General features: G+C 41.6%; 1 protein-coding gene across 1 annotated transcript in view; it reads left to right on the top strand.

The window, feature by feature from the left end:
• Positions 1-332: 332 nt before the first annotated feature.
• Positions 333-25854, top strand: part of LOC137914623 (type II inositol 3,4-bisphosphate 4-phosphatase-like) — a 30426-nt gene continuing 4904 nt past the window's right edge. Inside the window, exons 1-13 of the mRNA XM_068758141.1 lie at positions 333-439; positions 3628-3758; positions 7148-7252; positions 9413-9521; positions 16423-16600; positions 18303-18410; positions 18543-18638; positions 19456-19594; positions 23135-23307; positions 23884-24007; positions 24173-24299; positions 24751-24891; positions 25226-25323. Coding sequence (XP_068614242.1) covers positions 348-439; positions 3628-3758; positions 7148-7252; positions 9413-9521; positions 16423-16600; positions 18303-18410; positions 18543-18638; positions 19456-19594; positions 23135-23307; positions 23884-24007; positions 24173-24299; positions 24751-24891; positions 25226-25323 — 1621 coding nt within the window. The 5' untranslated portion in view covers positions 333-347. The remainder of the gene's footprint in view (positions 440-3627; positions 3759-7147; positions 7253-9412; positions 9522-16422; positions 16601-18302; positions 18411-18542; positions 18639-19455; positions 19595-23134; positions 23308-23883; positions 24008-24172; positions 24300-24750; positions 24892-25225; positions 25324-25854) is intronic.

Below are 25854 nucleotides of genomic sequence, written 5' to 3'. Positions count from 1 at the left end.
AACAAGTAATTAAAATGGAAATGGGGAGGATGAAAATGCAGAGGTTAACAGGACAAGGTCTCTGTTTTTCTGTCTGTATTGTTGCCAGCTCTGCTCTGCTTCCGCTAAACTGCGACAGAGAAGGCCTTGAGATGTGAATTATCTATGGCAGACATTAAAAATAGGATTACATTTTTTGTCTCATAACTTGTACAACTTTTTAAGATTGCCAGCCGTCTGTTTTTCTGCTGCATCGCATCCTTCATCTAAATCTCTTCTTCGGGTTTCCGTTTCTCTTTCTCTCCCCCTCAGTGTTCAAGAACCCAGTATGCAAGGTGTACAGATTCCAAACGGTGGACAACAAGTGGATGCTTGTGCGAGAACAAATGGAGGAGTGCGCCTTGTCCTTTAGGGTCCCCAAACAGCTGCTCGCTCTGTACATTCAGGAGGACATGAGCAGGTACGACGCCTTGAAATGACACCATTGATGCTCTAGACGTCACTGCCGGCTTTCTCGGTGCATCACATGGTTCTCTTCAGCCGATGGAGAACAATCGCAAGCTCAGCTTCTGTCTCTAGGTTCTCTTACGTAAATGATTATTTAAAAAGGTCTATATTTGGAGAAGGTTGAATTATTCAGCTCATTTTACCACTTTAAAAGAGGCTCAGAGGTTCACATATACAGAAAGTGACTAACATTGTCTCTTTTTAACACACAAAGTCATGCACGCCTTCTATTAGAGTTGAGTTATTTGATATAGTTCAGTCCTGGTAAATTCACCAGCGAAGGCGGCGCACTGAAGATGCAGTTCCTCATACATGCGTGGTTAATCTCTATGGGGTAACTTTGTTATAACTTTGAACACACATAAAGCTTCATTAGAACATTACGGAGCCGCAATTAAAGTGGAGTCCTGTTCAAACTGTGTGATAATGAGGACGGGTAAAGACATGGTCAGATGAGGTGATGTCTCACCAGTTTGAGTGTGCACCCTTAATTACATCAAAGATTCCCTTCCCTCAGGCCTAACAAGAGTTTGTCAAAGCACATCATTACTCAACTGGCCTGTTGTCCCTGGCGACCCCTTTTCATACATCATTCACACACACACATTCTCGTACACAAAGGCACATCTTCAGAGTTTCTTAAATGCTCATTTTCGTCCCTTTGCATCAGAGATTTTAACAAGAGAGGCGAGTTGAATTTGTAATGATGTGCTCCAACACAGACCTCAAGGACACATCCACACGAAAAACACATCCACATTTGCATCTGTACCTTTTCTGCCACCGTTGTTCGCTTAGACAACAATTTAGGTTTATAGCCGAGGTCAAAGGACAACACTCAGAGGACGCTTCAGTTTGCAGTATGAAAGACATGACATCCATTTTAAAACACTTTCTGACAGTACAGGTAGGTGATAGAAAACTCCAAACGCAAAATGTCAAAGAGAAAATGTGTCCATACTTCAAAAGGCCTAGAATAAAACTCATGATAAAATGACCTCAGAGATATATAACAATTAAAAGAACTAAAATAGATAAAAACTACTAAAATAAGGACAAGACAAATGAACACATAAGACAAAATATATTCATAAAAACACTCTAAAATGAAGAAATATAGAGATAAATAAACATTAAGGTCTAAAATAAATTGAAATAAATATTGCCTCTGGTGTAGGTGGGATAGGCTCATCTATTTATCTGATTAATGGCAGCTGGAGTAAAGTTGTTTTTGTGCCATTTTATTTTCCTCCTTGGGACTATAAACCATCTCCCAGAAGGAAGGCGCAGGAATTCTCTGAGCAAACCAGAACCTTCTTGATGTGAGGGCGCTATCCACTGCGCCACCATGCTGCCCACCTGGGAGCAAATAACAGGATATTTATCAAATGTCTCATCTGCGTTGTGCAGCTCATAAAAACCCTCGACCGCCATATGCAGTGTCTCTTTATTAGCAGGCATCCGCTCAGTATCTGCAGCTTTGTCTCTCAAGCGCTCTCTCTCAATAATCCGCTGTAAGTGATGTCTTTCTCCACTGTGCCTCCTCCAGTTAGCTGTGTCTGCGAGCCAGTCTCACATTGGTGCGAGCTAGATGCTTTAAATTATTCAGCCAGTGCATCAAAGTTGTGTGTCGCAGTGGCGGATGGTGGGTGGCTTGGTTTGCTTCCCCACTCATTCCACTGTTTGTTTGCTTTGATATCGACAGTCTAACTGTGAGCACAGTGGCGGTTCCTCCGTTCCTCCAGTGAAGATGCTGCGTCTCCTCCTGTGTGTGCATATGAAGATAATAAACACGAGTGTAGTGTAGTGCCAGTGTGTGGGTGTTGATTAAACCCTATTCATTAAGAGCTGTTTGTTTCCTTGTTAATAGAAAATTCAGTCTTCTTTTCCTGTTAATAAACAAGTATGCTGATTGTGTGTGAAGTTTATATGCTGTGAGTGACATTCTGACATCTGGCTTCACTGCTTCTAATTGTTTTATAAATTAAAGATGAGCGCCGGGGACTGGAGCGAGTTTGCGTGCTCTGCTTTGCGTCTTTGTGGGTAACCTCCTTCCTGCCACAGAGACTATCGGTGACGTCACAGATGTGAATGTGAACCTGAAAGCTTGTCTGTCTCTGTGTTTGTCCCGCAGTGAGCGGTTATAGAAGACGGATGGATTTATTAATGATCATTCTTCCTAGGTGGAGCTCCTTTCTTCCGGAGGAATTGCGTGTTTTTGTGGATGAGGAGTTTCCTTATCTTTTTTTCTCAGGCACTTTTTATTGACGCCTCACACAAAGCCCTGTGCGGTTAAATTGGAACATGTACTATAACCCACCACGGAATAAAGGTTCCCAGATGACAGATCTTTACTTGGAATTTTTTCTATTCCAGCCACCTGTCCAAGTCCATTGCAGCCCATGGTTCTACTGAGCACTTCTATTTTGTGTTATTAGTCTTTTTATTCAGCAGGGAATGTGGTGCAGATATATGAGGAGAATTGGACACAAAGGATCATGTATTTTTTATTCTGAATAGTATTGAACTTCCTTCAACCTCTAATTTCTATAATATCACTGCAAATTACTCTCCAATTAATACCGGCGGGCTGGTTTCTGAATATCTCTCCATCTCATATTTCCTTTCACATGCAAATGATAAACCAATGAACGTGTTCTGGGGAAATCAGACCCCCACCCACGCACAAAATTGCAGATACATGTTGCACCCAATCATGCACATTCACAATTATTTCCTAAAGAGAGAACACAAATGATTGTGGCCTTAGGCTGCAGGAACTGCCAGATGAAAGAGACGCGACGGGTCACCAGCGTAGACGTTTGTTTTGGGGTTTTTTTGGGGGGGGGGGGTAATGGTAGAAAAGTGGAAGTAGCAAAGTAGGGCAAAGTGGGCATGAGTTGGTCGCCTGAGGTTCAGAAATATGTTTATCTGTATTGGCATAGTATGCTTCAGGATGTTACTGTGTCTCTTTCACCTGCATCTTTATTATTTTAAAATCATAAAACCTGAAAAATAAATAAATTTGAAACACCAACAAAACCCAAAAGCGAGTGATTTGCGAGCACCATAAAAATTATTGACAAGTTTAACATCCATTTAGAAGCAATGTGGTTCTCATAGGTCTGTGTTTATCTGCAGGGTGCAGGACCTGAGGGCGCTGGGGGAGCTGTCTCCTCACTGGGACAACTTACGAAAAGAGGTGATGACACGATACGGAGGAGTCATCACTTCCTACCAGGACACATTGGCTGAACTTGACAAGATCACCGGTAAACAGCACCTCCTGCTTCATTTTGATGCATTTAAAATCTGTGTCCAAACAAACATTAATGAAGGAAGAAGAAGCCCTAAAAGACAGTTATGTTTTATTGTTCATTATGCTCCATAATAATAATAATAATACGCCTCTTTTCATAAATAATACGGCTCTTGCTAATAAAAATCTTAGAAAAAAGACATTAATGGCTTGTGGACTGATAGATAATGATGGGATCTCTCCTATTCCTCTCCATAATCTCTTCCAATGTATATTTTAGCATTTATATAGGAACATTATGATAAATGATTTATCTTGCTCTGATTTACTCTCATCCCAATAATGGGGTATTTGTCTCCTCCTCGGGTGGCTAAGCCTTTGCACTGCTTGCCTGAGCTCTGGGAGAGGGATTTCAGGGTGAGCGAAATGGATAATGGGGTCTTGGTCATTATGGTTCCTGACAAGTCCTTTGTGTGGCCCAGATTCTCCAATATATGGAGGAAGACCCTGCCCAGCTTACCAGTCTAGCCCAGGTCTGTGTTAACTTAGTGGGACAACAGAGATTGCTAAACAGGTTGGATGGGAAAGCTGCTGCAGATAAATTATTGATGAGATATAAGAAGGTCACGAGGCAGACAGAGACAGATTGGAGCTGGTGCGAGGGTGTCTTCACTTCAACCGTATTTCATCGATATTATAATATGTTTTTCTTTCACCACGTAAGAACTGGATGCGCAACTAAATATAGCAACGACATATTTTCCTTTGTGCTGTGCTGTCTTGAAATAACAATACGAATCAGGTGGGAGGATGCATGGTATAAAAGGCTCCCACTCTTTTCAGCCAGAATTTTTACTGCATCTTCAAAATAGAGGGCTTCGCCAGTCTCATCTTACTCCTGATCTCTGATGTGATTAGTTCTATATTTGTAATTAAATATTGGTTTATCCTAAAATGCCTAAACATTTAAGATCATTCCTGAGTCAAAGGGATTTTCTGGGTTAAAAAAAACCAAACAAGAAATAATCAAGTGGTAGTTCTTCTTTTATTTTTCAGTCATTCCGTTTTTCAAGAATAAAAACTGGAGATGGGAGATTTAGTCGAATACAGACGAAGAGAAGCAATCTGTTATGGAGATGGAGGCAGGGTTCCCATGTTCTGCAGCCTCACTAATTCCATTTTAGTCATTTTTAATGATGCACTGACCTCAGCAAACACTTCGGACGCTCTAATAACTGTATGTCATTCATAAATTAATCATTCCTACTTTAATTGTTTAACAGCCAGTAAATTAATGGCGCAGTCAAAATCCTGGTCTTCATCGGACCACCGATCCGGCAGACTCTTCTGTGCACAACACTACATACAGCTTATTAAAGCTCATATCATCTCTATTGTGTCGCTAAACTGTGCATCTTTTAGCCATCAGGCAAAGATGCTCAGTTGTGTTATGCAAACCTATTTAGCAGGCTAACATGCAACACCATGATAGTACCCCTGAAAAGGCCAAAAGAGTGAATTACAGGAATTACAGATATTGCTGCTCGCACAGCATGAGTCAAAACCTCCTCTGTGTCGACAACATGTTTGACCATGGATTGATTTTGAAAACCTGCTGCGCTCCCATCACCGCAGGACCGTGGATATGAATAACATGCTTTCACAGACCTACTTTGATCTGGCAGACCTCACATAAAAGCCGGAGTAGGGAGGGATGAAGTCACACGACTGGTCTGGGTCAGTCGTGCCATTATCAGAGGAACAACACAAAATATTAATTAACTTTTACTTAAGGAAAATATTTGTTTTAATGAGGAAAATGTGACTAGAATTTGTGATGACGATGTTTGTTGGTATTATATTTCAGACTTGTGTCCACTGTAAAATACAATTTAATGAAAACATGAATACTTGAATGCCTCCTAAGTGGGTAAGAGCATAGAGATGACAAAAAAAAAATCAAAAGAAGAGATAGTGGGCAGATGTTGGTCTGTTCTGCTGGCTCACAGCCCTTCTGTCACATCGCCAGCCCACCTGGGCAAACAGACGGGGGTCTGATATGACTAATTAATCCAACCTACAACGGTCACTAGCTCGATTAGCCTGGTCCCCAGGGTTCCACGGCCACTGGGAGCCCACTGAGCAGGGATGACAGCATAACCATTTACTTTAAAGCAAGCCTCTGGAAACAGCACTGAAGCATGCCGAAGCAAGGAGCTTCGGCAAGCTTCAGTGAAGAAGATGTGATTGATTTCCAGCGCTTGAAAATACCTCCATTACAATGTTCGTCACACAACATGAACACACTGAACTTTTACTGGAGCAGTAAAGTTTTGAAGCTTTACTTTATTCCTAAAATAGTAAATTCAAAGCCATTTGTCTTAAAAGAGGATTTAATTAAACATTGTGATGCCAAACTAGATAATGTAACTTTGTGATGAGGAGTTTCTCATATCCACTGTTTCATCTCTTCTACCTGTTTCAAATGGCTTCATTATTTTGCCGCACCTCTGTTGGCTCAGTTGTTCTTGAAAGCTACTCCTTTTCCCAAAAAGTATAATTAAGTCTATTTGCATATTTGAGATTTAAGGTGCCAGCATGGCGCGTCAGACTGTGATTTTGAGCTTAACTATAAGCTGCAAACAAAGAGTTTTGTTCGGTGTAAAATTCTAATTGGGTATTTTGTGCAAAATAACAGCTGCAAATGGCCTAAAATCATATGTTGGAGGGACAGCGCTCCTCAAGAAAGAATGTCACAAGCAGTTTGTAAAAATCTGAGTTGCTTGTTGAGCTCTAATTGATGCATTCCTCTGATGCGTATGCTGGATTATTTCGCAAAGGCAAAATCATTTTATTAAACCCTGCTACCGCACAAAACAATTTGTCGCTTGCTGCGTTAAATGATGTTTGTGTAATCTGTGACACTTTTTAATTAACCGTGCTGCATCAAAGTCTGCTGTACTTTGTACTTGTGGGATATTTTGAACGCGTACGGGGCTTGTTTAGCAACCACTTAGTCGAACATACTGGAGACAGAAGAAAAGATGAGATTTCTCAGGGCTTTTACAACCCTGAGTTAACATGGGTTGTAATTTTTCATTTAGATGTATTTCCATTTGCCACACACTAAATATCAAGTCATTTGTACAAGGCTTTTATTTTCATTAATCGACATCCAAACATCCAGTTGCATGTCTTATAATTATTACTTGTCTTTTTTGGAATGCTGATGCAAAGCATTAAAGAGAAAAAAAAGTGATGCTAAGAAGATCACAGTACAGATGCAACGGATTGTGGTGACTCTTTCAATCTCTAGAGAGATTCACACGCATTTCTCTCTTTGAGAACTCGATTCTATTTAATTATTATTAAAGAGGATAAAAGAAATTGTGTTTGTTTCAGGTTGTTCATTCAAGCCAAGCTGCTGCAAAGCCCAGAAATCACTGGAGTTCATCCCAATAAACCTGCACACCCAGCGGATGCGGGTGACGTGCCCCAGAAAGACAGGTATTACACTGCTGGCATTCCTTTAAATCTATTACTGTGGTACTCTTATAGTTACAATCACAATGTCGTCTACCTGCTAATACAGGGAAACTTGTTTAGAAAAAACATTCACTATGATTAGCTTTAAGTTCTAAAGCTCAAATGACTGCTTCCAATCAGTATAGAGCAGCGTTGTCATAGATCTGAGTCCAATGTTTACGCCCTTTTATCTCTATATTAGGTCTCTACGAAGTCACAAGGGGAATATCTCTTCCTTGGGCTTTTATGGTGAAAATAGCTTTTTGCTGTGATCCAATATGGCGCTGCAAGAGCGGTGAGCGAGTCCAAATGGTAACGGTCTGGTCTGGGCTGGAAGTGAGATGGAACTCCGTGTGGGATCATCAGCTGCTTTCACATCGTCGGATTGTTGTCATATTAGATCAAATTCAGCTTTTTGACAAACAAGCTCAAAATAAGTCGATCAGGAAAGGCTTCTATGAGAAAGGCACGCATTATTACCATCAGAGGGCTCAGATGAGGTGGATCTGGGTCAGCACCCATGCTGAAAGGTGAGGATTAACTTGATTTGAGAAAGATAGACAAAGCATTAATTAAGCCCTTAGCGTTTATCTGCTGAGAAAGACCAGGAAGCCTCCTTCGCCGCCGTTCGCCAGCAGGCACAGCCTGATATTACCCTGGAACTGTCTCAGTCTATTAGGCGACTAACCGCCGCCTCGGTATCTGCGAGAGGGCTCACATTCAAGCATGCATTCAGTGATTGATGGAAACGTGAAGAGAGACAAACCTTGACATAAACTCTGGTTCCTTCAGCGGAAACGTCAGGGAAGACATGAAATCAAGTCATCATAAAACCCTGTAACCGACTTTCACTGTCAAAGAAGGGGATAAAGATGAGATAAAAAATGAGCCTTTGAGGGGTTTGTCCAACTGATTGACAGACGCTGTGATAATTGCCCTCTGCGGGTTCCTCACTCAGCTCTCGGCATCGGTGCTTCGGCTGATGTGCCAGTACGTGCACGCTGGATCTACCAGAAGGACCTGGATTTAGACTCCGCTGCAGGATGCGTGCAACTCCCTTCAGCTTGGTGGCGTTAATTAAGAAATCTGAGTGCACTAATTTAATGGCACGTAGTATTTAAAGCCATCACTGGGTCATCAAGAGAATGTTTTCTAAAACACATTTCATGTCATACTGTATTTTTATTTTTTTGCTGTTTCTAGGAACGCAGGAGCCAGTGGAAGTGCTTTACACCGCGTGTTCTCTTTTTATGTTGACAATTATTAAAAAATGCACTTTAAATGATCTAAATTTAAAAACAAAATGCTCTTACAGTCCTGAACATGGGGCACGAATATTAACAATTTTACAACTACATCATTGAATAGTCAGGAGCAGGAAAAACTGTAACCACCTTCTAAATGCAGCTGGTTCTCTGTTTTCAACTCCAGTCTGCTGTTCTATTTGATTTTCTGAGCTGAGAAAATTCACTGAGCTCAGCTATGCAATCTAATCGACAACACAAAACCATTCATTCATTTCCATTTTGTTTATGCAGTATTTCATCCAGCAAGACGAGGAGATTGGGAGTAAAAACAAACGGCAAGCGTTTGTTTTGATGGCGATGACTGTCTTCAATAAACCAAAAGGACAACTGTAAAATATTTTCCTACCCAAAGGCTAAAATTGTATCTAAATTAAACTGTTATATCCATTATTAAACGTGATTGTGGAACGGGGCAAGTATGAGTCACAACCATCCATCCTGAATGCCCCTACTAATTTCCTGTTTTGTGGCGCAGTTGTCCACCCAATGTTTAAACCACTTGTTCTGTTGTAGATTTATTGAGAAAAGGACGGTGAGAGAGGAAGAGCAGACAAATCAAGCACAAATTGGTCATTTTGTTTAATGTTCTGAAACTGCTCGTTGTATTTCGGAGTATTTTCTCCCGTTGGAAAACCACTATTGGTCGACTGTGGTTTCGTTAGGGGACAGAAGGATCGTTCTCTTATCTGAATTAGCACTGAAACAGCCATTTCTCAATCTGCATCGCTCACTGTTTTCTGATTTAATTGTCATAACCTCTGCCCATTCAAATAAAGAGCCTCTTCTGCCAAAAGAATCATCTAAATCATCCCAAATGGGATTTATTTCTTTGCAGATTCCTCCTATGACATTGTCACTGTTGGTGCTCCTGCCGCACACTTCCAGGGCTTCAAGTGTGGCGGTCTGCAGCGCCTCCTCAGCAGATACGAAGCAGAGAAGAAGAGGTAGGAATAACAACTTTCAATCTGGTCCGCACATGGTGATTTAATTCAGGACACATGCTCAGGTGTAGAACAGAGAATTTAATAGGGACATACCAAAGACTTACTAAATGAAGTGTTTATAGCGAGGCAAGGTGCATTGGGGCAACATATTTCTCTAACTTCCTCGATCCTGAGATTAGCAGCATCCTGAAAATATAGCCGACTTTGCCCTTTGGATGCGGGATGGAGGCACGTGTCACTGGAGGTTCAGTCTGTAGCCACTTGAGTGATGCCAGAAGAAATGAAAGGTGATTTTTCCAAAAGCTCCCCGCGGAATTTAAAGTCATTACAGACCATGCCAGATCCAATTAGTTACAGAGTTTGCAGCTCAAGAGCTGTTAGGTGTCGGTGGGAAATGCACACGTTGGTGGAAAATAGTCGTGGGCCTGTGCTTATAGAAAATAGAGGAGGAACTTCTTTATGTTCAAGTGGCGTTATTGGAGATGGTGGCTTTTACACGGGTGCATGGACGAGGATAAGGTTAGCATATCAATAATCCACTGATGCAAAATGATTTTGAATGAGAGATTAGACTTCAGAAATAAATCTCCAAGAAGAGAGCTTTTAGCGTCAAATATGATTTAGTTAATAATCCATAGTATCTTAAATTTTCCAATTTTCTGCCTGGCTAACTACTACTACTGCGCTTAGCCTTATCCATGTTTGACCTGCAATGCAGCCATTTGTCAGTCATGGTCAGAAATGGGAATTAGAAGTCAATTTCTCTGTGGTTTTGCAGGAGTGTTTGCAGCCACTATTTTAATGAAGTTGCATGACTACTGTAATTAAAGGAACATTCATTATTTCTAGGATTAATTTGCTTTTATATACATGCACTAAATGTCTGAGCAAATATGTAACCTAGACCGATGCAATGGGAGTTTTTTTCTTCCATTGTTTGAATGTTGAACACTGGAATATTGTGTGCTTTTTCACGCCAGAACGATTTTAGCAAAGATACACAGGCGGATCTTCACTCATTAAACTTCTCTCTTCTTTCAGAATCAGACATTTTTAATAACATTTGATTAAAAAAAGGAACAATCTGCAAGATGTGAGGCTCGGCTATTCATTGGGATATTAATTCATCAAAGTGAAGATTGAAAAGGACTGGGGAAGGGGGAAAGGAGAACCTGAGCACAGAGGTGTCACCAGGAGGGCAATAAAAGAGCTGTTTGTCTTTGTTCATTGGACACTATAAGAGAGGGGAGGGGTGTTCTTTCCAGATCCATTAAAACCTGCATTGGCCACACTTGGCAGTGACCAGAGAATGCAATGTAGTTTGTCTCTCAGGATGGGCCGGCAAAGACTTTAATCAATACCTACATTTTCTATTCCTCCACAAACTCTGCACATGTACACACAGGGCAAGCACATTTATCTTTCATTAATACATGCATTCCCACTTAAATGGCTGTTTTAAAAGCTACTGGATTTTTATGTGTGTTTAATTGAACCCTGTGGACAGTGCTGTGGATTTGCTGAGGTGGTCTTTCATTAGCAGCCTCTTTTCAATTATTCAGCCGTTCTACATTTGCTACCTGAAATTGGTCGTGTGTACGTTGTGTGTGTGTGTGTGTGTGATCTTCTACAGTTTTCTAACCAGCAGAATTATTCTACACAAAAAAACAAGAGAAACCAATGCTGCAGGTAATGAATGGCTCCTTATGTCAGCAACTGAGGGAGAAAATAAAACTTCCAGTTTCAAACTCTAAAAAAAAAAAAACAGGTGGAAGAAACTGAAGCCTTTCCTCTTGCATCTCACAAGCTCACAGTTTCCCAGACAGCTCCGGGGCTACCTCCATTTCTACAGGATGGTAAAAATGGGAGCCGGTCATGATGCATGAGAGGATGGAGATGGAGAACAATTAGAACTTGTGAACTATGATTCAGGGACTTCCTGGCTGGTTGTTGAGGGTTGGGAAGCTAATTGACGAGTACACTCCTCTGGTGGTTAGAAGCATGAATTCATTAATATTCTATTGGCCAGATGGGACGCTGTGTCTCGAATATTAGACACAGCCATCGTTGTACGATCAGCTTTGTTGGCTGCGTAATGGAGCTCCTCTCTACAGACGTCTTTGAATTCCATCCATCGTAACAGAAAGGAATGAAGGACTGTACTTTTGCCAGGCCTCCTGGTCAAAGCAGAGCTGCAGGATGACATATTCCTGGGACACAGTGAGCGGTTGAAACTAAAATGCACACATTTAACAGAGTCTCTTGGGGCATTGTTCACGGTTTGGCAGCATGGTGTCCAACAAAATAAAAAGCTCAGACACATGAAATCGGAACGTGTGGGAAGTGGTGATTATTTTTTTGCCTGCTCTGGAGTCAATCTGCTCCAGGTTCTGTTTTGGATGGACTGGCAGTAGCTTTGGGATTTAGCTGGTCTCAGATCAGGGTTCCTAGCTTGTGTTTGAATCACTGGGGAAAACGTTGGCTATTGTTCTTCGAGAACATCGTCCAAAGGATTGCAGGATTGAACGACAGATGGAGTTTTCACTTTAAAGATTTTTTTTTTTTTTATAAGATCAGATCTTTTAGTGTGTATCTAGAGTGGATGATATTTTTTACAGTGTCCGTGTGGCAGTGGCCTGATGTGAGAAGTGTGCTGTCTAAAAGATGAAGGCGGCTTTGGCGGTCACCTGGACTGCTGCAGGGGCTCTGCTAACGTAGCTGGATTTTACTACGGCTGCCTGTCAGCTGCAAGCCAGAATCTCTTCATTAATTTCCTCTCCATTATTAATTAGCCATGCGTTGGGGATGCTGGCTTGATTAAACACTGAGCCAAGTGACATTCTAACTCTCATTACTGTTATGACCAACTGCTGTTGATCCCTTCTGAAAACCAAGACACACATTTATGCTGATGCTGCTGGTTTAAGAAATCTGCTGTTTGAGGCTCCCAACTTTAGGCTGAGTGAGCATGTTCCTGGGTCACTATACCTGGAGATCTAACGCTGTTTGTGTAAAACCTTAATGATGAGAATATGAAGGCCATTAATCTGATGAGTCAAAGGCTACTGAGCAAAGGGGGTTACGCCACACTTGGTCATGTCTGGAGGCACCATAATGTTCCCGGGGCACACATGGAAATGAAGTGGGGCTAGGAGGAATCCATTATCATAGATTATCAGAGAGCATGTTGGGATCAGACAGCAATTTCTTCTAAAAGCATTGCTCTCCCCACAGTGTTATACTGACATCCTGTAATGGAGTCTTGGAGAGCTTCCCTTAAGAGCAAAGTAATATTCTCTCGTGGGACGAAAAGAGTTCTGAGAGCAAATATAGTCCAGGTAAAATGTGCCCCAAGGCCAGATGAATTAAGATTCTGAAAAGTTGGAATACCCAGCTGTCTCCATTGTTTTGATCATGATGTACAATTTAATCTGGAACGAGACATCATATCTGGATGGAATAGATATTACTTTAACGAAACTGGAAGTGTGACTGCTCGTGATTCTGCTCGACTTTATCACGATGTATTGATTTGTCACTTTAGCTTCAGCTGGGCCTGCGCTGGAAAGCGCGATGCACACGAAGCATCTGAATCTGAGATGTGCCATATGGTTTCAAGTCTTCTAATTAAATATATAAAAAAAACAAGCCTGACACCTTCAGGTAGCTTTCTATAGGAGATTAATCTACACCCCAGAATTAATCGTCCAACTCGAGTATGCCTGATTTTCCTCGCAAATAGTTGTGTCTGCAAGTAAGATTTGTAATGACAAGGAAAAGGATAAAGGCCCAGTTTTATAGAGGTCTATAAAGTCTCCAGCAAATGAAGTAATAAAATATCACGAGGGTGCACCATTTACAGAGTGTGAAGTTTGTGACCAAATTAGAAAGCTCTGCTCATACTGTTGAATTTCTGTGCACAATTTCTGACATGAGATTCATTCATCTATATTTTTCATTGTAACCTGGTGATATTGAACTGAATATGGTAAAAAATTCAAAAGATTCAAGATTTCAAAACTTGAAATGTTTTATGCTGAATGTATGTGGGAATGTAATTTATTGACCCTGTGAGGTTTATAGATAATTACATGAATATTGATATGTAGCATATACACAGAATACTTAAATGTTAACACAGTCCTGGGCAAATGACTCATATTCACATTATGAACATCATTAAACATTCATAGAAATAATACTGCTATTCTAGTCAAGGGAGTAGCTTCTATAGTATTTCCTGGAATTGCTACTCATGTTGTAAATGTACAAAGAGAAATGTAATCCTTTCTTTTTTAAGGTTTTTCCATTTCCTTTGGGATCATTAGCAATAATGTAAGGCTACAAAGCTATTTATATCAAACACTCAAAATGCTCTGATCATTTTGCAACAGCAAAAAGGACAAAAATATGTTTAACTTGAAAGAGATTCAGCATGAAATAGTAAACTGGAAAGAAAAAAGTTATTCTCTGAGTGCAACTTTAGTAAAACAATAAGGATTTAGGAATGAGTCAGTCTTTTATGAGTTCATGACTGCTTTGAAGAGGCTAATTCCGGTAAATAGACAGGTCCACAGGAAGTATTTTTCTGTCAAAATTTGCCACATTGCTCTCCAAAATAATATAAGGCGCGTAAACTGTATCCAAGGACAAACATTTTAATCAGATACTCGCGCAATACTTGTTTGCCTTTTGTCATGTTTTCATTCACATATTTCTGCTCTCTCACCTTTGCATCATCTGCAATCTTTGTAAGCCTACTTGGACTGACAGCAATGCCAATTAGGCAATTAATGTTCCTTGCCTAAGCCATCTTTAGAGAGGATCAATCCTGTCCTCTAGCATCAGGTGGCAGGTCCCTACATTCATTACTGCCTGCATAGACTTCGTAATGTGATTGGATTTGTGCTTAAGAGTCAACAGGGTTGTTATTGAATCAAAGTCTCTGAAGGAGTCGTCCTCATCCAACAACTTTCTCTTCTGTTCCAATTCTGCATCTGTATTTTTGCAGCAGTCATGTTTTTCCCCCTCTGTATTTCTACGTTTGTAAGTAGACAGCACTCAGAGAATGCAAACCTCTGCCAAGGCGCTCGAGTCCAACATTTTATGGGCTCTTCCTTGCTGCATGTTCAACACTTCTACCCAATTTCATCACAATCCAGCAGGTAGTTCATGCACGAATGAAAATGGTGAAAATAACTTGCAATGTTAGAGAAATTGAAAAGAAAACCCACATGGTTTCAGGAAAACCTGTCAATTTTTTTTTTTTTTTTTGTACTGCTGCTCACAGTCAGACAGACAGCAAAATCAATGCCAGGAACAACATTACCTCCTGAGTGTAGGCAGTAAAGACACCTGTAGGTTTATAGGCGATGAAAGGCTTTGACACACTAGATTATTCAGTGACGTATTCTCTATGGCTGAAATCATTGCATTGTAAAGGTCGGCTTATGGATTCAGCAGCAGTTTGAATGTAAGAGACGATGGTGTTCTGTGGTATTTGATGCTGTTTGTACTATAAACCTTTCTCACTTAGTGATTCCTTTGATTAGCTTCTATCTTGTGGGTGGTAATTCTCCAAGGATCTCATTTGCAGTGATAACCAGAATTTAAAGTTAGTAGGTGGCTACTATATTACACATACTTTCATAAAGCCTTCAGATTATTACACTTATCGCTAATGCAGACGGTTCTGTTCCAGCCTGGACAACTTCTAAGGAAACATGGCCTTTCCATCCTGCAAAATATTAAGAATGCTGAAGGGAAGGTAATGTTATGATAGTTCTTTGTACTGTATGCACCCCTCCTTCTCTCCCTCTCTCTTTCTATGTTTTCTGTCAATTATGCCTCGGGATCCGGCTCTGGGTTCTGACCTACATAAAGGGTTGCAGAGAGGACTCTATACTAGCATGCATGGTTGCAAATGACATTACAACTTCTACCGAGAAGTAAACAGAAGCTCATTGAAAGTCACAAGAGCTTTACCTGAGGACAATATTTGGTTGAAGTGATTTGCCCTGAATCAAGGAACTGACAAAAGGTGTTTTTGTCGAAGAATTAAGTAGCACGCTAGAAATGGGGAAGGGATTAATTATTCATAGAGCAAAAATGGGTTGGCATCAGACTTCAGGTCCGATTTGACAGCTCTGGCTCGGTACCTGGGAATCTGCTGTACAAGCAGCAAAAGAAGCAGGATGTTTAAAAAAAAAATGCTCAAAAGAAGAGTGCAGCCTAATTAAATTTTCTTGACCTTAAACACATTGAATAACCATTTCATAACACATTTTTAATCTGTTTTGTGGCTTTTTTTTTCTGCACTTCAGCCCCTCTCATCGAGTTACAGAGTCATACTGTGATTAATTTGATCTAAGATGATTTACAACTATGATTCAGGGTTCAAATACAATTAGGCACAGTTGCAAGCTGTTAGGAAAGATTTCACTTTCTATTCACAACGGGGCATTCGGGCTGAACGTAGTTGCTATGGGTGGCGTTTGAGATGTTACAACATCTACCTAAACTCCACCTTGCAGGAAATTGGCAAATAATATTTATTCTGGATATTTGTATTGGTGTTGCTTTTGTCGCCAGATGGACCAGGTCGCCCATCCCACCCTGCAGTTTCACTTGGACCTTGTTTGATATCAAACACTGCATTTCATATTCTGCTGGTATTGGCAAAAGACAAGCACACACACACACACACACACACACATGTACAAACACAAGGAGATCCAGCAGCACTGAACACACACACGCTTTCAATCATGTTTCAGTCTAGAAATGAGGGTGGTTCAGTTAAACTTTAACATTTAGTCTCAAAAGTGAAGCGTTCATAAATCTTCAGCAGGATCTGTCAGGTTTGAATTGATGCATTCATTTTCTTCCACCACAGCTTCAGCACTGCGTACCAATGTATCTACTACTCTCCAGAGCACACAGCCAAAGCTCAGGAGGTTCTCAGCAACATGAGCCTCCTTCAGCCCCTCATCACAGGCTTAGCAGACCAGCTCCTCCAAGCTGCCCAAGAGCACTCATCCCCTGGACTGAGGGATTCACTTAAGAACCTCTCTGACAAGGTGAGCCAGCCCCCCCCCCCCCCCCCCCCCACACACACACACCCAAGCTACCTCCAAATCTACCATCCCAATGTCTTTATCTATTTTACAATCTCCCAATCTTTAAATGTGTCGTTAGATTTATTTAATCCCCAACTCCCCTCAAAACAATTTTCTCTGGGGTTCCGTTTTTAAGCTCCTAGCCAATAGTTTTCATTTCAAGCATTATACGTCATTTAAAGATTCTCAATTTAACCTTCAATCCAGTTGAAGCACACACACACACACACACACACACACACAACAGCAGAAAAAATCCACAACTTTTCATTAAAACGCCAAACCAACAAAAGTGAATAGCAGCGTGTGGCAGTTCGTGGAATAGAGCCGTTTTTTTTATCAGTATAATTAATGAATTACATCTGGTGCTGTCAGATTGCAATCTGTTGTGGGAGTGATTGTTTTTGCCACGGTGGAATAGAGTGCAATCAGCCTACTTAATTGGTACATTCGCTCTGTCACCACTTCCTCTCATCCTTGATTAGACGCGAACGCGGTGGACAAGTAAACCCTTTGCCCTGGTCAGCACAGGCAGAGCTGCTTTCTGATTAAAATCTCAAGTTGTGATTGTGTGCGTTTGTGTGTGATTGAGTGTAGTGCAATTGGGAAACTGTGATTGTGTGTGTCTGTGTGTGTGTGTGTTTTAAAGCTGATGTTCTAGTGGCATCACCTGTCATCAAGTTCCAAAGCCACCCACCCAATGGAGCATGTGTTACATCAACATTTTCTTCCTCCACTTCCAGTCATTTATCAACTTAATTCCATTTATTTTGCGGTCACACAAACAACTGTGTGTTCATATTTAAAGACAGATCACTGTACACACACCTGTGTACTCACAAGTCTCATGTACAAATTCAAAAATAGATTAGTTTAATCCCATTTGTCTGTATGTAATAGACAAGATTCCTTGCTTCACAAAGGAAATTATTTCAAAGAATTAATAAAACAGGACAAAAAGGGAGAAAACACACATTTTTCAGTCAGACAATTCCTCTTCCTCTGCTGGCAAAGCCAACTCCCCAACTTCAGGCAGTTTCATCAGGCTCACCTTTCATTCCACATCAGGGCAGCACGACCAATGAAAGGATGTTTGTGTGGCAAACATATTTTTACGACAGCATCACAGTTCTTTTTTCATTGGAGGGCTTGGCTCCTGTTTTGTTTGCTGTTCTAATAAAATTGATCATTGCAGCGCTAACTCAATTATTCTTGAGGGCCCTTATCATTTCAGCAGAACGCACAAGGCTCCTTTGGACCGGGATCATCATCAACTCGCAGCAGCTGCTGAATTTGAGATCAGAGAAGGTGTACTCCTCGGGAAAAGCAGGCTGGAAGGAGGAGTAATTGAATTGTTTGTTGTTCGCTGCTGACCGTATTGCTCACAGGCTGTTCTGCGGTAATGGAGTGCAGCTACTTTATAGTGAAGGAGAGTATTCATTTTCCTTGTCTGTTTTCACTCCCTCTGTAAATAGCCAGCTGCTTCTGAGCTCAATTCCACCAGTATTTCTTCCAGCCACTCACCCCACCAGCGTGAGACCTGCTCTGCCCCACTCACTCAGTCTACTGCTTAGATTTTAATTTGTGTTGCTGTCCCACAATAACTTTCAGCATCTCGTTTCTTCCAACCTCTCTTTTCTCTATTTTTTTTTTTTTGCTGCAGACAGAACAATTTGTTCACACGCTTAAAGATGAATTGGTCAAGAACGCTCTCCTAGCGCTGCATACGGCTCGGCCTGGGTACGTTGCCAAGAACCAGAAGCAAACCCCGGTGCAGGGAGACCAACATCAAGGCCACATCCATCAGGGAAGCGGCCAAAATCAGAACCCGAGCCAGGGACTTCCAGGCCACAGTCCGTCCACGTCGGTCACTGAGAGCACAGCGGTGTGTAATAATGTGGAGGGATCTCAAGCCACAATGAGAGGAGAAGAAGGGCCTTTGCCACTGAAGCACCAAGACTCCATACCGCATCATAATGAGTACGACGAGGAGGAATGGGTGAGTGTGACTTCTGCTCTAATCTATCCAAGCTGTGTGGTTTTATATATATTCAAGAGCAATCTGGCAAGTGCTTACCGTACTTTTAATTTTGTACCGCACACATAGGGAGATGCTGTCACTGTATTGCAGGGTTTTATAGTAGCTAACAATTACGCCCAGAAATTACCCTTTCTTTGTAATGAGAAATATTATTTATGGCGTTTAAATGTTATATCATGAGAGATCATTAATTTACGGCGTCCTCGTCACTGAAATGTGCACGGCTGTTGGTTTGTTTGTTGTGTGCCACACTGACAGCAGGAGTTTAGCATGATTTCTGCACCACCAGTGCCTAATTATGTCTCGAAATATCCCCAACCATTCATGCCATGCTTTGGAAGCAACAAAAACCAAAATACATGGCACGACTAAAAGCATGCATTCATCTCATTGGGATTGTCATTTTGTACACACACGCACACACACATGCACAGAAGCGAAAGTGGCTATTCATCCGCTAACAGATGGAGCTCAGGAAAAGAAAGAGCAGGCTGGAAACAGTTCAAATGCTTTGAGAGTAATCTCAGAATAACCAGACAGCAATTTCCTATTGACCTTTTAGACCCAAGGTCATTTTAGACTTTGAAAAGAAACAGCTTTTTGCTATGTTTTTTTGACATAAGAGATTTTTTTTTATGTGTGTGGTGTTAGCTCTTTCTCTCTAAGGCTTTGTTCCAAGCTTTGCTTTTATTCTATTTCAATGTCTCAAAAACAAAGTGGTAAAAACAGAGATGTAATCTTTGAAGCTGATCTTGCTGCTGATTGGCTGTTTTAGGACAGGGTGTGGGCCAATGTGGCCAAATGTCTCAACTGCGTAATCGCCATGGTGGATAAACTCCAGGAGGAAGACGGCAGCAAGAAGGAGCCAATCCTGGAGCAGCAGCTAGCTGATGTCATCACCTCACACAACCCCGGTAAGTGACTAATTATTTTATCACGTTTTTCCTCACTGCAAATCTGTTCCACGGGTTGTTAATAAATAAAGATACTGCCGTAGTTAGTTCTCGGTTCCTTCCACATCAAAACTCTAGATGAACCTAATGCCACATCAAATACAATAAATGTATATTTAGAAACGGAAATCTCGGGTTGTTTGTTCACCTGTCGGGTGTCATGTGAGTCATGTGACTGAAGGTAGGGAATCGTGGTGAAACTGCAGGGATGTACATGGTTTATACTCTGTTCACATACGACAGCCTTCAGTTTTACATTTCTTTGGCTGCCATGACGTATTTTCTCACTTAATTGAAGCCCAGAAGTAAGAATGAGCTGCAGTTCTTTTGAAGTTGCTCAGGAGGTTGAGCAGTTCACTTAGCAGAAGGTTAGTAGTTTGACCCCCCCATCAGAGTTCCTTTGAGCAGGATACAAATCTCACGACGGTTCTATTGAGACGTGAGCCATTAAATGACTTGAGTATGAATTATCATTGTGAATGCTGGTTCATGTTGCAAAACAATTACAGGAGTCAGTCAGACTAGAGAGGCGTTAGAAGTGCGTTCCGTTTACCATTTCTTGATGTTCATTTCCCGCTGCCTGAGCAGGAACATTGATTCATTCATTCATTCTGACATCAAACAGCAGCTATTGGTTTGTCTGAATAAAACAAGTGGTAATGTTCTATTGTGTAGAGAGTCTGCTTCTAGTAGTTGTTTTCTCATGTATGCAATGATTTATATGTATAACAAACTGTCAGTACCGTTTTAAATGTAGTAAATATGCTTTATAACTGATGACTGTCTATTGATGGATCAAGGATTTTGTGTGTCTCCTCTGAAACGTGCACTGTGATGCTTTATGACTAACTCCTTTCATAGCACAGCATAGAACTGACTTTAATATAGGAACATTTGGTGATAGTATTCTGACTTGTGTGAGATTTCTCTCTTTATTCCACAAAACTGCAGTTTTTTGTGATCAAATGAACCATTACTGTGGCGGAAATATCACCAAACATCCCCTCGGCTGACAGGAATGAGAGAAAACTCCAACTCGGAGGCTCCCTGTTGTTTAAGCATTAGCAAAACAGAAACTTAAATTGTTGCCAGAGAATTGGATGAAAGTAAGCAGTTGATATGCAGAGCCATTCACTGTTGACTGCAAGCTGGCCAGTTTTCCATTACATCCAGTAAAATCCTGCCTTAAGCTTGTGTCCAGACAAGTGCCGAGCCGGTTCCAGCGGCCAACTGGCTCAGAGAGCAGCGGCATTAGCCTGACAAGTGTGTGCATGTGTGTGTGGAGGGCTCAATGTATCACAGGCGAATGCATACACATCTGTGCCATCGTTTGTGTGTGTGTGTGTGTGTCTGAGCTGGCATTTGAGAACAAAGCGACGCTCCCTATGTTCGGCCTGAGGGATGAGTTCAACCCCAAGAGCATCTTATTTAGACACTGAACACGCTCAGAGCAAATGGTCATCTGCTTGTCTAAATACAAACATGGACGGATTAACGGGATGAGGCTGTATCTCATCGTGGAGGCCGGCGAGGACCCGAACCTTTTGACGGTGCGGCGTTGGGGAGTGGGTGGGAGGTTTGGGTGTTTGGACAGATGGGCTGGTGAGGAGATGACAGCCAGCGTTCTGCTTCCTCCTTCACTGTGCGGAGGCAGCGTTTGCACAGTGAGATAAGACATCATTTCTCTGACAGGGTGAGGGAAAGGCTGACGTGTGTTACATCCTTGGTCATATCTGCATATGTGTCTGTGTGTGTGTGTGTGTGCATGCGAGTGTGTGTCCGTGTGTCAACACAAAGGACTTTTCAATATGTTTCAGCTGAGTAGATTGCACGGCAAAAAAATGATTGCCTATACTTAGTCAACAGTTCCCCCTGTTGGCTAGAGAGGAGACCATCAGTCATCACCGTGGACTGTGTATCTCCTACATTCATGCTGTCTTTAAGTTTAGAGTATACGTCTGTGTAATGTGAGAACATGCAGGGTGTAAAAGTTCACCAAAGTCCAGCAGCTGCCTTTTAGTTAAATGAAACCCTAATCTGTCAAAAAGGGAAGTGGAGATCTTCATGGTCTTGGAAGGCTCAGTAAAAATAGAAAAAGAAGGCAGTCACTTTGATGTCACCTCCAAGTGAGACTGCTGGAAATGTGAGGCGTCCCGTGACCGTCAGGACCGCTAGCACAAGAAAGCAAAGCATCAGTGAGGATTCTTACCAAGATGAGAAGTTCATGGTTTTTCAAAACAGTCTTAGAAGCAAAGACAGCATCAGTGAGAAACTGAAAGAAAGATAAATAACACATTTATTTATCACCCACAACAACTTTAAAGCTCTATAAGGCGAGCGCCTGTGTGAACAGAGGGGTAAGGTAGATATGATGCTGCTTATACTGAACATGAAACACCTTGAAAATGAAAAATATCTTGCCTCAACTGTTGGATAAGGTTTTGTCTCATTGGACAAAGTCATCTGAAAGTCCTTCTAAGGTTAAATAATTGATGCAAGATAGTACTTTAAAGGTAGTACCACACATTCTCTGCTCTGTTGTAGGTTCGGTTCCACGCCAGCAACCGATCACAGCAAGAATTACATCACATTAAAGGAGCAACTGAGCAAGCAGCAACTTGAAGGGTCATTTTCTCAGGGCGGCGCAACAACAGCTCTGAGTTTTGGTATTTTCCTGAACGTGAATTCCGCTTGGTCTGTCTGTGTGGCGTTCGATGCCCAGGGAACGAGGCAGCACAATACGAGTTGTTGGTGTTTTTGAAGGCATTCACTTTTTAAAAAATAATACAATTTATATAGACGTCGAAGAAAAAACATCTGTTTCTGTCAACAAGTCATTCCGCTTCCGATGCGGTGACATTATCAAGAGAACAAAACTGAAAATTTGGGGTGCAGCAGGCAGCAGAATAAAATGTAAACGGACTATTTTCACGCAGCATTTTGCATTGTGTGGGCGCACTAGAAACAACACCCCGGTGTTCTGATTGAACATTCATCATTAATACTTGTATCTGTTAAACACATCCCTGTGATACGGAATGAAAGGCTTCTGCTTTTGCTCATTGAATCCCTTCAGCCGTCTGAAGGCAGCACAACAGATATGCTAATAAACCTCCAGACTCTGACTTGACAAGTGCCGAGATAGAGCACAGAGTCATTACACGTGTCTGTTCACTGTTTGTCTTCATTAAATTACATGCAAATTATTATTTTTATTTCATCCTCTCACTAATTAACAGTTGAAAACCCCATGCCATCTTGCCTTTGGCCGAAGAATTGTGATGCTGTGCATTAACGTTGTGCCTCCATTCAGACAGCAACAGCTGTTTGAGAGACCACTGATGTGAATGGAAATGATTTATTCTAAGTATTCTGTATTCCGATTTCACCTCAAAGATAAACTGTGTGCTGCTCCTGACATTTCGTCACATACAACCACATCCACAAACTATGGTTTCAACTCTGCCTGCCCCTTTGTCCCCATCTCGCCTTTCTCCACAGGTGACTGGAGGGAGCAGCTGCATCCCGCGGTAACCAGATTAAAGGAGTGCGTGACGGAAGTGGTTGAGAAGGCGAAGAGAGCCATGACCTTCGTGCTTCTGCAGGAGGCCGCCTGTAGCATTCCACAGGGCTTCTTCCTCCAACAGAGGCGAGATGTGGTCTTCAGCCAGGCAGTAGGTGGCCACTGAGATAAAACTAATCTAACAATTCCTCTAATATTGCATACATGCATGTCATTTGTTTGAACCAGCTGAGTGCAACACATGCCAAACTTTAGTCCGTAGTGTCTGCCAGCAGAGGCATCTGTAAAAGTTGACATAGGATAAGAATCACACTGTGAAATCTGAGTCCTGAGCTGCAGTAGGCGGAAGTGTTGATCCTCTTTCTGTATCACAATACGGTAACCAGGATGCATTCTCTCAGTTACTGTTAATTACCGGTAGTTAATGCTGGCTTAAACGCCCTATTGCGGAATGCTGAGCGCTCACTGCCCTGACAACTTATCTGGTGGACTTCCGGAGTAAAATTCTTCTAACGACAGCTAAAATATCCTTTTAGGAGCACAGCTGTGGGGCTGGAGCTGGAGCTTCTGTATTGGTTTGTCCTCCTCACCTTTGAATTACACCTGAAGTGTGTCAGATGCTACTTCTGGTTCTGGTTCTGGTTTCTCTGTTTAGCTGTCTTTTTCAGGGACCGTGTGCAGTAGCTGATTTAAATTTTCATCTGTCTGTTTGTGTCTGCCTCTACAGCTCGCAGCCTTAGCCTGTGGTTTCGTAATGAGGCTGTATGCAGGAATGCAGGACAAAGACTTCCTGAGGCAGCTCCACCTGGTTGGCCTGGTGGCCCAATTTGAGAGCCTCCTCAGCACCTACAGTGAGTAAATTCAGATGTGGCAAAAAAAAACTCTAACAAATACAGCTGTTCACTCTTTTTAACAGCTGCTAATGTTTTTATGTTTTTGATCCAGATAAATTTTGAGTCACCTTGTTATTGACAAGAATCAAAGCTAGGAAACATCTTGGTTTTTTTATGTTTAAGGTGATGAAATCGGGATGCTAGAGGACATGGAGGTTGGGATCTCAGACCTGCAGAGAGTCGTGTTTCACATCACAGAGGCCAAGACGGATAACCTCAGTGACCTCCAGCCTTTAGTGCGTGGCCGACGGTGAGAGATTTCCTCCCCAGGCATAATCAGTTAGTGTATGTGATAACGTAATAGCCTGAAGACAACGCTGCTGCTTTATAGTTTGGAAAAGGCCTGGCATGTCTTCTTCCTCCTCGTTGCAGTGGAAACATTTGCAACAACAAAGCTGAGCTTTTTAATTTATGCTCGGTCAAGTATGCCATGTGTGATAAGATGATACACTCCTCTTGCTGCACTCCACCCCCATGTCAGTCTGTAAAGCAATCTGTCTCACACATTAATGCTTTTTCTATCATGCATAAGACGCACATCAGTCTCGCTTTAAGACTTGCACAGGCCTGTCGTAAGTGTCGAGTTCCTTGCAACTTCCCGAACTTATTCAATTCTACAGCACAGCAAAACGCATTCGATTTGCATTTAATCATTCCATTTATTTTACCTTGGGTTTGCTTTTTTCTCCTCCTGCATTTAGAGACCACTTCACTGTAGAAGTGCCATTACCACAACTGGTTTTCCAGACCTTGCCAGATGAGATCAAGGAGGGAAAACCTCTTCGAGTATTCCCGGTGCTGTTTAACGTGGGCATCAATGAACAGCAAACTATTGCTGAGAGGTACTGCAGACACTATGCTGAAACATACACAATAAACACTCTTCGTGTGAAGGCGATAAAGACAAGGAGGCATTTAAAACCCTAACGGCCTCCTTACTTTACCACAAAAGGACATAATTGTGTAGCATAACAATTAAATATGCTGCAATTGCTTGTTTTAATTGATTGAAACCGTTTTAGGTTTCAATCAATTAACGGCAATAAGATCCCAGCAAAAGAGGTGTTTTGCTTTTTTATTACAGTTTCACTGCTTCATTACTGTTCCATCGATTTATTTAGGGAGCATTCTGGGAGTGCTCCATTATGATTTCCTCTATTGTTTCTGTCTTTGCAGGTTTGGAGATATCTCCCTACAGGAACGAATAAACCAGAAGAACTTTGAAATGTTAGAGGCCTATTATAAATCATTAAATGGAATGGTGTCAGTAGAATGTAAGTGCACCAGATTTTCTATTCTTTCACCATCAATTTTCACTCGCAATCTTTCTAGATCTTTCCTGGCCGGCTTGTGCATATTTTGGTAATTTGATTTTCATTTCAGAAAAGGACATGAAAATGATATTATAAAAGAAAGCACAAGTAGTTATTTTATATTTTATATTTTAGATATGTTATAGTACAAAACTGAAACACAATATAATCCTCCTTTTTTATGAACAAAAAGGAGGACTGCTAAATTAAGAGTGCCTTGGGAGCAGCACAGTGGTGCAGTGGGTAGTGCTGTTTTCTCACAACAAGAAGGTCCTTGGATCAATTCCAGTTGGGGCATTTCTGCAACATGCAATTTAGGTGAATTGCTCACTCTAAATCAGCTGACTGAGTGTGGGTGCGTGTTTGTTTTTCTATTTGGCCCTGGATTAAACTGGTGACTTATCCAGGGTGTACCCCATCTCCCACCCGCAGTCAGATGGGGTAGGCTCCAGTGTAAACCCGTGACCCGGATTCTGTTCATCTGAATGCAAG

This window comes from Brachionichthys hirsutus, unplaced genomic scaffold (assembly GCF_040956055.1).
Source record: "Brachionichthys hirsutus isolate HB-005 unplaced genomic scaffold, CSIRO-AGI_Bhir_v1 contig_257, whole genome shotgun sequence".
NCBI lineage: Eukaryota > Metazoa > Chordata > Actinopteri > Lophiiformes > Brachionichthyidae > Brachionichthys > Brachionichthys hirsutus.
This window is presented reverse-complemented; position numbering and strand designations above follow the sequence as displayed.